Here is a 12,314-nt window from a genome sequence, read left to right on the forward strand (position 1 = left end):
CCTTTTGGGGTGAGACTTCTGAGCCACTTCAGGCACAGCTTCCACTAAGTCCAGCTCTCAACTTGTTGATTTTATTCAGTGCTAAATGGCCCCACCCTCTTCTTGTTGCTGCTTTACATTTGGAATTCTGAATTTCAGAAATGGTTCATTGCTCCTCTTCCAGCATAGGTTTTTGTATATAAAATTTCAAATTCATGTTTTCTGTAATACTAATAATGGGAGCAAAATAATAGTTTCATAAGTCAAAGATTCTTAACAAGAATAACTTGAATGGAATAGTTGTGAGCTGCAATTTGTATTTTGGTGTGGTTTCCCTAAAAACATGTCTTCAGTTCATGAAGTACATATAGGACAATATTTATAACGATCAGAGCAAGCCTGGAATAGAACACTTGTTGTTTATCTCGGGGTGGAGTCAGCTTGAAAAATGAGGTGGTCTGAAGCAACATTATGTGACTGTATTTTTACAAATGTTTGTTCAAAATACACCAGGATGTCTAGTAGGTAAAGATCTTCCAGTGGAGTTGTTCTTCTGGTGGCTCATGAACTGATTTGTTATGGACCAAAACACAAACAGCTAACATCGTTTTCCCTTGTGTCTCTAGGCACTGACTGCTCTTGAATCTATGGCATCAAACAAACAGTACATGGATTACCAGGAGCAGCTCTCCCAGGCTTCTGTGTTCATCAAGCATCCAGAACATTGTCTTCAAGATGGCAATAATCTCCTGGCTCTCCTTGTTAACACTCTGTACCCAGAAGTGCATTATTTGGACTGCATACGGTAGCAGCACTGAGCTCACAAAACCATCGTGCGATTCCGATTCCTCTGGTTTACATGTAGTTGTTATTGCACAAGTAATTTTTACCTTCAGAGTCCCACTTAACCAAGTCAGAAGTGTGGATAGGAACTGCACGCTTGGAAGTTTTATCCTCTTTGAGGTTTTCTCCTTCCTTTAAAGCTCTTATGATATTTAGGCCTGTGGAATTGCTCAGTTTTTGTTGACTGAAAGCAGTGGAATACCTTCCTGTGTATGGTGTGCCTCTGAGAGGAGGTTACCTGAGAACAGACATTCAAGTCATTAGACAGCAAAGCTCATCATTGTTTCTTGTAGCATCTTACTTTTTTGCTTTGTGCCTTTTTCATTTTCAGTGTCAACACTTAAGCCAGTGCAAAGGGAATGGAGGGTTGTGTATAAAAGAGGTTTCCTTTCTCTTAGCCAGGATACCTCTAAATCGTGTGTGAGTGTGTGTTGGGAGACTTGTCAAGTCCTTGTGTTTGAAAAGATAATATTTTAAATTTTGACTTTTTGATATTCCACAGAACTCTAGTTAAAAGGCATGCCTACCAATCTTCTCCCACACCTGTAAATACAAACTAAAATTTGAACTAAAGGACTTTAGCTTTTTCTGATTTTCTAGGTATTAGTGAGTCTGCCTCCATACTGTTTGATTAAACACAAGTAATTTCTGGCCATGTTTTAAATCAGGCAATGCCTAAAGACTGATTTTCTTTCTGGATCCCCAGAGTCTGTGTGGGAAACAGTTATGTTCTTGTCAGATAATAACCTGTAACTCTGAAAATCTGGTTGTTTAGGTAATAATGGCTTTCTAAGTGGACACCACTTAAGTTTATTCATTTCTTCCTAGCTTGGCAAGCCATAGCAGGATTTTAGATGACACTGTGAAAAGCTATTTAGCTTGTATTTAATTAGGTGGATGCTTGTTAAAATTCCATTACCAAAGCACAAACCATGGTCCTGTAAATCTGTTGTTTCAGCTGAATGATCACTGGTTTTGTTGGACTGTCTGTTGCACCTTTGCTTGATGACAGCAGAAAGTGAATTTCCCTGGTTGCTTGCCTAATGTTGGCCATTTCATCATGTTTCATCATTGATTCTTTGAGGTGCCCAAGGTCCTGCATTCCCAATCTGTACGCCTGTATGAAGGATCAATGGTAGCTTCTTCTCTTCCTGTATTAATTGTGCCTTTCTGTTTAGAACATGGTTGCATGTTAAAACATTTATTTGGGTCCCCAGGGGAAGGAAGTGTACTACCTACTGTCTGTTCAATAATGGATTGCTTTGCAGTGTTGCTCTTAACTGTGATTTTTGGTGCTGGAAAACAAACCACCTTTCTCTTCTTGACAAATCCTGCTAACTCTGCCAGTTGGGTCATTAGATCACCATCATCTTCTTGTGGTCTTAGTTCTTTGCTCTATCTGCGAGCCTATATGTATTTATATATATATATATATATATATGTACATCTCTCTGTATATTAACCAGATCATGACGCAGCATGGATTTTAACAGACTCTTGGAAAATTAACTCCTGGAAGAATACGTTCTGCTGCTTTTCCTGCCTGCCCAAAGACTTAAAAGCACTGGTTTTATTAGATATGTTATTGATCAGTTGTATAAAAATGTGAAGGAGTTGGGGATACATGTATTTGACATGCACTTTTAAAAGATGATGATGTTTCAGCTGTTGAGTTTTTACAAATGTGTTTATAACATGCTATGTCTGCAAAGACCATGCAAAATAAAAATGAAAAATGAAAACCTTGTGACAAATGCCATGATATTTTCAACTTGCTGGAAGAGACCGTATCTGATAAAACATGCCTGTTCTTGGAGAAGAAAGTATGATGGAGGAATGCCATGCAGTTTTGCTCAGTTGATGGAGGTTTGGGGAGTCCTGGATTTAACAAGTACATGATACAACACTCTGTTTTTGTGGCCAGAGCCCACGGGAAAGCTCATCTATGTAATGGCAGAAACGATGATTCCATCTTAACATTTCACAGCCCTCTGTGGCAGTGTTGTGGTAAGATCATGGATCTGTTCCTTCAACACTTACAACTGATCCAGAATAGACAATAGAATTTGTTTTTTATCCTAAATGAGGAGGAAGCTGATAGTGTGGAAGGAAGTAGAGGAAAACCCTGCCTTCAGGGCTGGTGGTGCAGCATCATTACTGAGGGCTTTGCTGTCAGCAAATGCCACTGACACAAACGTCACATCAGCTTTTGTCCTGACCATAGAAACAGCTTCCTTAAGAAATTACTGTTTAAATATATTAGAGGTGGAGGTATTTTTATTTTTTTTCCATATCTTGGTCCAGTAATCCTGGTGGAAATGATTTACTTCAGTGCACACCATGGTTAAGACATTAAATAATTCTGCAGCAGGTTTTTAGAGGCATAGAAAACTCAGTGAGCTGATACTTTTATGTGTGTCAGTGACAAACCAATGTGCTGGCTTCCCAGTGGACATTATAGCGATAAGTCTTTAAAAGCTTGCTTTCCTCAAAAACAGGGCTGCAATTTTATCAGCTATCAGATCCCACTGTCACAAATGTGCATTTCAGGGCTTGGACTTCATTCTCTGAATAGTGCTCAACAGATTTGACTTCTTGTTTCTTCTTTTATTACTGGAAACAATTCTGCATTCTCAGCATCTTCCATCCTTCCCCCTACCCCACATCGTGCAGTTGCTTGTTTCTGCCTTAAATAGATCCAGGTGACAGTAGAAGAAAAACTGTTTTTTTTGCTGCTTTTAGTGTTGTAGGTTGCAGTAGAAAGAGATAATATTGCAATATAGATTTCCAAAAAAAATCTATATTAAGAAGCTGTTTTCACCAGGAAAAACAAATACCATAAGATGGATCAACTGTGCATGCACATATTACAGAATCGTGTCTATTTGTGCACTTATGTACAAACACAAATAGAGCTGGTGTAGTTTGCTTTATTGGAATGTTTTCATACCATGTTTATTGCAGAGTATCAGAGCTTTGTTAGTGTGCACATGGGCTTGTGTACCAGGTACCCCTATCAGGAGCCACAGCAGAGTTGCAATACAGACCTCCCTTTGAATGTCTCGCTTTCAGCTCTGTCAGCCAACTGAAAACCTATTTTCTTTTTTGCTTGGACTTCTCTTGAAAGGTAAGTTTTAGACAAACTCTTCTGGAAGTTAAGGGTTGATAACAATAAAATCTACAAATTCCAGTAGCATTTTTCTTTACAGCTGATATTTAAAACATAAAATAATTCACTTGCTGGCTCTAGGAGTCTGCACTTGTTTTGACAAGTGGAGTGGTGAAAACTTTTTGAAGTAACATTTGATATATGCTAAAGCAAAAAGATGTGAGAAAATGGTAGACTTAGCTCTTTGTTAAACACTCTGATGCAGGCTAGAAACATGCAGGTTGGTTAGAACTGTCATCTCATGGAAATCTTTCTGTTCTTTCAGCTCCACTCCTCTTTTATTCCCTTTGAAGGCTTCTGTTATTCGTAAGTTGCAGCAGAGATGGAAAACACACACCTGCAGGGCCTGTATGACCACCTGCATCAGTCCACAGCAGTCTTATATGCGGCAGGAAAAAGCACTGAGAGGTGATCCAGCTTTGTACAGAGGGGAGAGGAGCTCTCCGTGCGAGCAGGTGCATGTGGGACAGCCCAGGTGCTCAGCTGCATCTTGCCACGGGTATTTCTGTTGGCAAGCTCTGGCTGCTGCTGTGTCTGCGGTCAAAGTTTTCGTAGGTGGAATCCTGCTGCTGTGGCCTGGTGGTGGAAGAAGTGAGAAAGGTGAGGACACGTTTCTGGCAGTTCCAGACTTCAGCTAGCTCCAAGTATCCCTGCAATACTGTCTGGTACAGGTCCTGCCTCCTGCAGCTGGTGGTTTTTAGTGTCTGATATACAACCAGTGTTTTACATCCTTAAGCATCTGGAATGAACCCTGCACCCTCAGCACTATCTCCTGCTGCTTCAGAGCCTCAGGAGGCTCTGGGACAAACCTCTCCTGAGAGGGGTCCCTGCAGATCACGGAGGATCTTGGTTTTTCAGCTTTCATCTATGTATCTGTACAGGCACAACCAAAGGCGCAGTATTATTTAGGCACCTAAATCAGCAAAACCATACTTTTGCAAATAATTATTTCAAAAGCAGCTGTAGGATTGAATTCCTTGTTGCCTCTTTGGCTGTAGCCTGATGCTGCACACCCAAGTGTCCTGCTGATGGCCATGTTTCTTGGGTGAGGTGGAAGGCGGCGACATCACAGAGGCTGGAAGGGAGTAGCCCGAAACACACGTAATTGTACTGGCCTTAGGTACTGTTTCTGTATATTTACCTTAGAGGTTTTTTTTTTCTTTCTCCCTAGCTTGGTCACTACAGCTGTCAGGAATCCCCAGGAGCAGCGTTGTGCTGGGTGATGGGAAATGCCCGTGGTACTGTGGCAGTGTGTGATGGGTGCTAGAATTGGGCCCTGCTACACCTGGGCTGCCTCTGATATGGGCTGTTTGGTACCTACCTTATCTTTTTCCATGCTTAACAGAACTCACTAGCTCTGACAGGTTCTCCTTCTGCCCCATCAGACTGGGGTTCTTTTGCTAGTTTAATGTGGCTTCCTATCACTCCCTGGGCCTGTGGGCCACCTAAATTTCTGCTCATCTGCTGCTGCTGCACCCATGTACCACTGTCTCCAAGTTCCTTGTCCCCAAATCAATCGTGTCTATTCTCAGTTGTCCCCAAGCTTTGGTCCGTCACACCAGTTTGCTTCACCATCAGCCCAACCCTGTCCTTGTCCCGGGAGCCTGCTGTCAGGCCCCAGCTAGTAGCCAAGACCAAGAATAAGCTGCATTTTTCTGCATTTCTCTCCTTGGCCATCTCCACCTTCCTGCTGGGTGAGATGAGTAGAAGGCAGGATGCACTTACCGGGCCAGGCTGGTTGGGGTGGAGGAAGGACCTGTTAAATGAGAGGAGAGATGTGAGTTAGCAATACAGCGGGGATGAGCTGGGGAGCCAGGACTGCCCTGCAGCTGTAGGGAACATGCTCTAGAAGATAATTGTGATAACTCTGGTGAACAGGAGAAGGTCTTTTGTGGTGCACCTCCACCAGGGTAGGAATTAGGTGCTAGAAAAAAGCAGCAAAGTATTTCTGGTTGATCCTACAGCTTCAGTATTTGGAGGTAAGTGGTGGCGTGCACCAGGTGATGTCACAGAGACAGGCTAATGTCAACAGGTCATGGCAATGTGATGTCTCTGTGACCTAGGAGGTGGAGGCAGAGATACCCCCTAGCCAGCTCCTCCCTGTACCAGAGCTCAGCAGGGATGCTGGGCAGGCAGCTGGTGACCCTGGGGCTCCTCTGGAGGTCTCTTCCCACTCTCATCTCCATCAGCCCAGGGTTTCCCTGCTCTCATGGCCCCAGCACAGTGGGGAGATGGGATTTCACTGATGGCTGGGAAGTGTGCAGATGGAGATGCCCTGGGGATTAAGAAGGCTGCCGACACGAGGAGATCAAACCACTGTGTGGGGTACAGCAGAGGTAAATCCTGCCCATGGGCTGTGGAAGAGGTTAGTAAACAGTTTGCTTAACAATAATCTGTTTTTTTTTTAGGCAGCAGGTTCTCTGCTAATCACAAACCTGTTGGTTTGTTAACCTTTCACAGCCTATTTAAGATACCATTGTGAGTGAGACCTCATGTCTGCATGCCATGACTGGTCAGCTAGGAGATCCCTCCTACTTAGTCTTAGATTTCCTGTTATGAATCCAATTTTTCTGGAATGGAAATTAATGTATAATCACAGAACAGACACCCTCCTCCCCCAGCACGTGCACCCTAATGTCTGACTTTATCTGCTGCATCACACTGTGGTTACCAATCTGGTGGAGAAAGACTACCGAGGGAAGTAGTGACGGTGTACCTTTGGAGAACACGGTGAGGCTCAGTATCACCAGCAAAACGAGCACCTTAATTCCCAACGGCACGAAAATGAGGATCATGAAGAAGGAGCTGTTGGACGCTCTGAACTTATAGAAGTAGACTGCCCCCTCCGCTCTCCCGTGGCTGTTGACTGCCGTGCACGTGTACTTGCCGTCGTGCGTCAGGTACTGGAGCTCCTTGGTGACGCGGTGGCTCGTGCTGGTGACCGAGGTGAGGTTGCTGTGGTGGGGGCTGCTCCACGTCAGGGTGGGCGCTGGCTCCCCCTCAGCCGTGCAGCGGGCTTGGAAGGTGTGGTCCCCGTTGGAGCTGACGGTGATGTTAATGATCCTGGGGGCAGCTGCGAAAATCACGGTGGAGGAGGGAAAATAAGTCAGGTTTCAAAGCCAGGTCTGGAGAAGGGAACCATGGTGCTCTCCTGCTGGTGTCTCCTGGCAGTTGCCTTGGTCTCTGGCCTCCAGACCACACAAGGAGGGAACAGTTGGTGCAAACCCTTTTCTTGGTGCCTGAGACTTGCCAGATTTGGCAAATTGATGTCAAAGACCACTTCTGCTCTCTGCTACAACCTGTTTCTGATGTTCTCCAGCCCTGTAGTGACCACCCAACAGCTGGTGTAGCTCCCTGGTCGCTTTGGGGTAGCACACTGATACTAAGGCAGGGTCCCTGATTTTGTATCCTCTATTTGTAGTGTATGGGATTGTGTGACTGAGTAGTAGTAAAGAACATTTTTAGGGAATGCAGAAAGTTAAGAGTTACTGCCAGACTCATGATCTCTGTATTTGCCTGCTGGGGAAGTGGGGCTAACACAACAAGCTCGTCTCACCCATCAGTCCTCTCCTGCTGGACTTGCTGACCTACTTCATGCACTTCACAAAGGCATCGTGGAAACTGAGGGGAGCTGTATGAATGTCCTTGTGGAGGAAAAGCAGGTGTTCAATATTGCTTTTTTACACTTGCCAGATGAGACAGCAAAGGCATAGCTTGCACCCACCTGCAGCACGTCTCCCTCTGGCCTATTGAGGGTTGTAATGCAGGAGGGGGTGAGGCTGGAGGACAGTGAGCCATAGGAGAGCTGCGTTAGTTGTGTGTGCCATGGACCTGTGTTTTGGTGTTTAAAATGACCTCTAAAGTATCACTTAATCCCTGCCCCTTACACTTTAGGGGCCTGTTCCCAAAGTGGGCTGCAGCCTGGGCACCACACCTGCATGGCACCCAGTTATCATTCTGCTGAAGATCATATTCTGGCAGGCTCTGGGGGTCAGAGCTTGCTGCCGCTCTGTGGAGGGATATTTTGGAGCTGCCCCACATGCAGGAGAGCCCTGGTCGTGCAGCACAGCCCAGGAGTAACCAAGCTCATCTTTGCGCCTCGTCTGGATGCCTGCAGTGCATGGCGGCTGCGAGGCAGTTTCACTTCACAAGCAGAATCCCCCAACTCACACTGTCTCCGTGCTCTTGGCTGAGGTTTGAGCCTGTTCCTGAGGCCATGTACATCTACCAGCACTCACTAGATCAGTGAGCACACCTGGAGAGGGGCCGAGAGCTCGCTGTAAGCAAGGTACATCGCAACCCAGGGGGTTGGCACGGTGCTGTGGGATCCCTGGGGATGGAGGGCGCAGGCAGAGAGCTCTGATCCCTGCAGGAAATCCACCCCTGCTTGCTCTGCTCTCTGTGCCATGCTGAGCTGCTCTGAAATAAGGCAGGCTTTTGATTATTTTTTTTTTTTTTCCTCAGCGGAGAATGCAAAATGTCCTGCTGCCATGTTGGCTTTCTGCACTGTGAGGAGGTGAAGCTCCTCCTCGTGCCCTCTGATCTGGTGAGCCCAAGGAGCTTGCAGGGGGTGGTGGGGACTGCCGGTTCCCAGGTCTGACCTTTGTTGACCAGAGCTGGTTGTCAGGCAGTTTATACTTAACATATCCTGCTCCAGATCATTTTAGACCTATGGCACATGGGTGCCAGGTACCTTGTCGTCCCAAGCCCCTGCTGCCATCCAGGCCTGCTTATGCTTGCATTTCCTTATTTCCTATGCTGTTTTATTCCTATTCCCTTCCTTGCATTGCGTGCATCATCTCAGACTGGAAGACTACAATGAGTGTTCCCTGCCAAAATGTTATAATTTTTCTCTGGGCTGAGTGGAGCTAGAAAAGCCAATGCTTTGGAATAACATCTCAGGTCACCTCCTGTTACCATCTCATCAGTTTCCACATCCTGGGGCTTTCCGACTTCCCTCTGGGTTGGCGGTTGGCTTCTCCTCCTTTTTTTTTTTTTTTTTTTTTTTTTTCTTTTTTCTTTTTTTTTCTTATACCAATCTGATTTTCTTACCAATCAAGTGCAGCTTTATCCCATTCCTGCTTTCATACTTGTCGTGGACGTCTCCAGAGAGCTCCACTCGGCAGAAATACCTCTCGCTGTCACTCCAGGTCAGATTGTCAATCCTGATGGAGAGGTCCTTGTGCCGGGGGTTGCCAAACAGTTTGTACTTGTTTTTGTAGCTGACAGCAGTCTTACAGAGCTCACTGGCACTCTGGCTGGTGCACTTGAACACTACGGTGCCGTTGTAAGGTTCCTTGATCCTCCAAATGGCAGTGAGGGTCCGGTCAAAGGTTTTGTAGGGGTGTGTGAAGGTACAGGGCAGAATGACCATCTTCCCGAGCTCCCCGGTAACATCAGATGGGACGTGGATGGACCATCCATTGGACTGCACACCTGCAAGCAAAAAGATATGAGGGCTGACTTATCTGCAGTATTTAAGGGGGGAATTGGTCATCCTTTCTGCATCTGCTCTGTTGTTGGTCAGAAAATGGATGCTCTTTGATCCACCAAGGATTTTTCCCCATGCAGAGGTCTTGCAGGTGGTTGCTGAGACCTAGTCTGGTCAATTTTGTCTGGTGATGAGTGTCTTTTACCTGAATGAATGCTCCTCATCCTTAAAGTATATAGGGAGAACTCAATCTTGTCCATTTCCCTTCCCCCAAAACCAATAGCATCAACAAACAGCACTTACAGGCAGCTCCTGCTGTATGGATACATGCATCTATCAACTGTATTGCTGTCACAACAGCCATAGCACCAGATTGTGGCTTCAGGAGTGTGTGTGGCTGCCTTCCTGTCCTATAAAACTTCATGGCTTACTTGATCAGGAGGTGCCCCTCCATACCTGAGAATAACTGGGGAAAAATGTGAAGACCTTCTATAAATACATTGCTGCCCTCCCTGTGGTCTGTGGGCATTCAGCTGCCAGGTTAATCACCTGACTCCTACTGGTAAAAACAAAGAACTCTGCTGCCTTCTAACTTGTTTCCCGTTGCTTATCTGGACACTACAAACTCATCTCTTTTCCCCACTGATCAGTTGTGTTTTGGGTGGTGTCAGCCCTCACGGTTCTCTGCCCATCTTTCTGATCAGGGGGAGGCTTCTGAGCACAGCAAATCCAGGGCTGCCACTGCTGTTGGTGTTCCTGGCATCCTGGGAGAGAGATGTGGCCAACACTGGCTGCTTGGACATGGCTTGGGTAGTTTCTGAGTGTGTTACTGTAACCCCTTAGCTTTGGAGAACTGCAGATTCTGGCTTTTCTGATTTTTTTGGTTTGCATTTTTTACCATAACCAAAGTACCTTAACCAAAGAACACCACTCTTTTGGCACATAAACATCCCCTCACCTTCCACATTAGAAATAATGTTAACAACAAGTGCTTCTTGTGTCACCGGATCCATTTATGCCTGTTAAAACAACCTGCCAGAAGACCCTATGTTATGCATGGAGGGATTAGTCAACTTCTGGAGTGTAATTTAACATTAAAGCATCAACATGACAGGTCTTCCATAGCTTCCTCTTGCTACTTATCCAGCCTTGATTTGTTCCTGGGATTTCCTCTCCTGAGAAACAGGCAAGGTCACAACCAAAAAGCCTACACAAGTTGCAAGAGGAACTCCCAAAATGAGCATCACAGATGATCACCTGCTCTAGCAAACAAATTGACATGTTTAACCAAATTCCATTGACTTTAATAGAACTAAGTATATACTTGAAGTTAACCATGAGCTTAAGTGCTCAGTGGAGCTGGAGCAAATTGCATGTTGCATAAGAACTCTGAGGAACATGAAACTGCTTCTGCATGATGGTGAAAATGCTGCATCCAACAGGCAATGCAGGGGAAAGTTAGTTGAAGATAAAGTCCCTGCACAAGTTATGGAAGGAAAAAAAAAAAGGCAATACAGACCAGAAGCCTCTCTGAGAATTGCTGAGTCAAGCTTTTGAATTTTTCCAGTGTTCACCCAGGCACCTGGTGTTTCAAGATCCTTTTAAGCAACGTGATGGACGTACTGTTCTTAGAGTTCATTACAAGCTGTTCCCCTGCCATGCTGACTAGAACGGGAAGAAAAGCCCTGAGCGGACAGGGAACTGTAGCAAGCTCAGAACTCACCCTTCCTGAAGACGGAAAGGAGGCACAGAAGAGATAAGCTGAACTCTCTCATGCTGGTTGGTGTTCTCCACGGGGGTGTATCAGCAAACCAGAACTGTCTCTGCTACCTCTGAGCTGCTGCTCTCGCTGTCCCAAAAGGTTTTTCCAGGGATGGGAGAAGCTGTGGTTTTCCCCTCCTTGGAGGGAATGAGTGGTCCGGCTGCACCAGCTCTGGGTTCAGATATTAATAGTTCTGTGGTCAGTCATGTGAAAAAGATTGCGGAGGGAATCAGGATGTTATCTTCCAGCTAAGGGATGGGGACTGCAGGCTGGGGCTGCAGACACCCTCTGTGTGTGATGGGACAGAAGGGACTGGCTTTCAGGAAGCCTTTGCAATCTGCAATGAGTAGTAGCAAGACCTTCGTTCTCCTCACTTGAGGAAGTTCAACAGGGAAGCTGCAGGCCAACTGTGCTTTACCTCTTGTGCTTGCTGGCTGTGGTCATCCCTGGGTGTAAAACACCCTGAGCAGGCACAGGGCCTCGGTTATGACCTGTCTGGCAGTGCCACCAGGTACCCTGCTCTGAGCCACGAGTTGTTACCTTCCTTCTTGTCATCCTGTGTTTGCAATAAGCTGAGCTCCATCTCTTGCCCAGAACCCTTGTGAAAATGCTCTTTGTTAAAAGCTAAACCCAGAAGGGAACTTTCTGTGTGGTTTGCTAATACGTGAGCTTGGGTCTCGTGAAGCCCCAGCTTCAGGTAGTGACGCCGTGATTTTAAGTTGAATCTTGAAGTGTTTGTTCCCTGTCCGGGCTTAGCTTGAGGTTTGCTGCCCCTTTTCCGACCAGGGGAAGGGAAGATGCCTTGGTGCCCCTTCTCATCCCAGCAGCTGTGCCTCTGAGGGGGCCCTTTTGCCTCTGTCCTGCTTGGGGAAGGGGACAGCATCAGCTGCAGGATTTGGGACAGACAGCTGCGGCTGTTCAGCCACTGGAGGGCTCCAAAGGACAAGGTAAGAGGGTGCTGCCTGCAGCTGCTGCAGCCGGCAGGTGGTGCTTTTACTCCAGCACTGATGCAGAGGGCTCCTCTCTGCTGCCTCCCCGCGAGTTCCCTGCTAGTCTGGTGTGCAAATACCTCCAGAAAGGGGCTTCGAGATCTGGTAGCATGAGGTATGTTTGCTGCTTTCCGAACCCTT

At 46.2% G+C, this 12,314-nt stretch overlaps 2 protein-coding genes across 5 annotated transcripts in view; one reads left to right on the top strand and one right to left on the bottom strand.

Annotated features, from left to right (window-relative positions):
* Nucleotides 1-2,547, top strand: part of EPG5 (ectopic P-granules 5 autophagy tethering factor) — a 49,555-nt gene extending 47,008 nt beyond the window's left edge. For all 4 annotated transcript variants that reach the window (XM_082783968.1, XM_082783970.1, XM_082783969.1 and 1 more), the window contains one exon: nt 606-2,547. In XM_082783968.1, coding sequence (XP_082640094.1) covers nt 606-788 — 183 coding nt within the window. In that variant the 3' untranslated portion in view covers nt 789-2,547. The remainder of the gene's footprint in view (nt 1-605) is intronic.
* Nucleotides 2,548-4,470: 1,923 nt separating this feature from the next.
* SIGLEC15 (sialic acid binding Ig like lectin 15) lies at nt 4,471-11,221 on the bottom strand (the record flags this gene model as incomplete). Its single annotated transcript, XM_082783289.1, has 5 exons — nt 11,146-11,221; nt 9,044-9,427; nt 6,708-7,064; nt 5,717-5,747; nt 4,471-4,567 (listed from the first exon to the last, which is right to left on the bottom strand). The coding sequence occupies exons 1-5, from the start codon at nt 11,195-11,197 to the stop codon at nt 4,471-4,473; spliced, it is 921 nt and encodes a 306-aa protein (XP_082639415.1). The 5' UTR covers nt 11,198-11,221.
* Between the last annotated feature and the right edge of the window lie 1,093 nt (nt 11,222-12,314).

Source organism: Aythya marila (assembly GCF_965140915.1).
Source record: "Aythya marila genome assembly, chromosome: Z".
Classification (NCBI taxonomy): Eukaryota; Metazoa; Chordata; class Aves; order Anseriformes; family Anatidae; genus Aythya; species Aythya marila.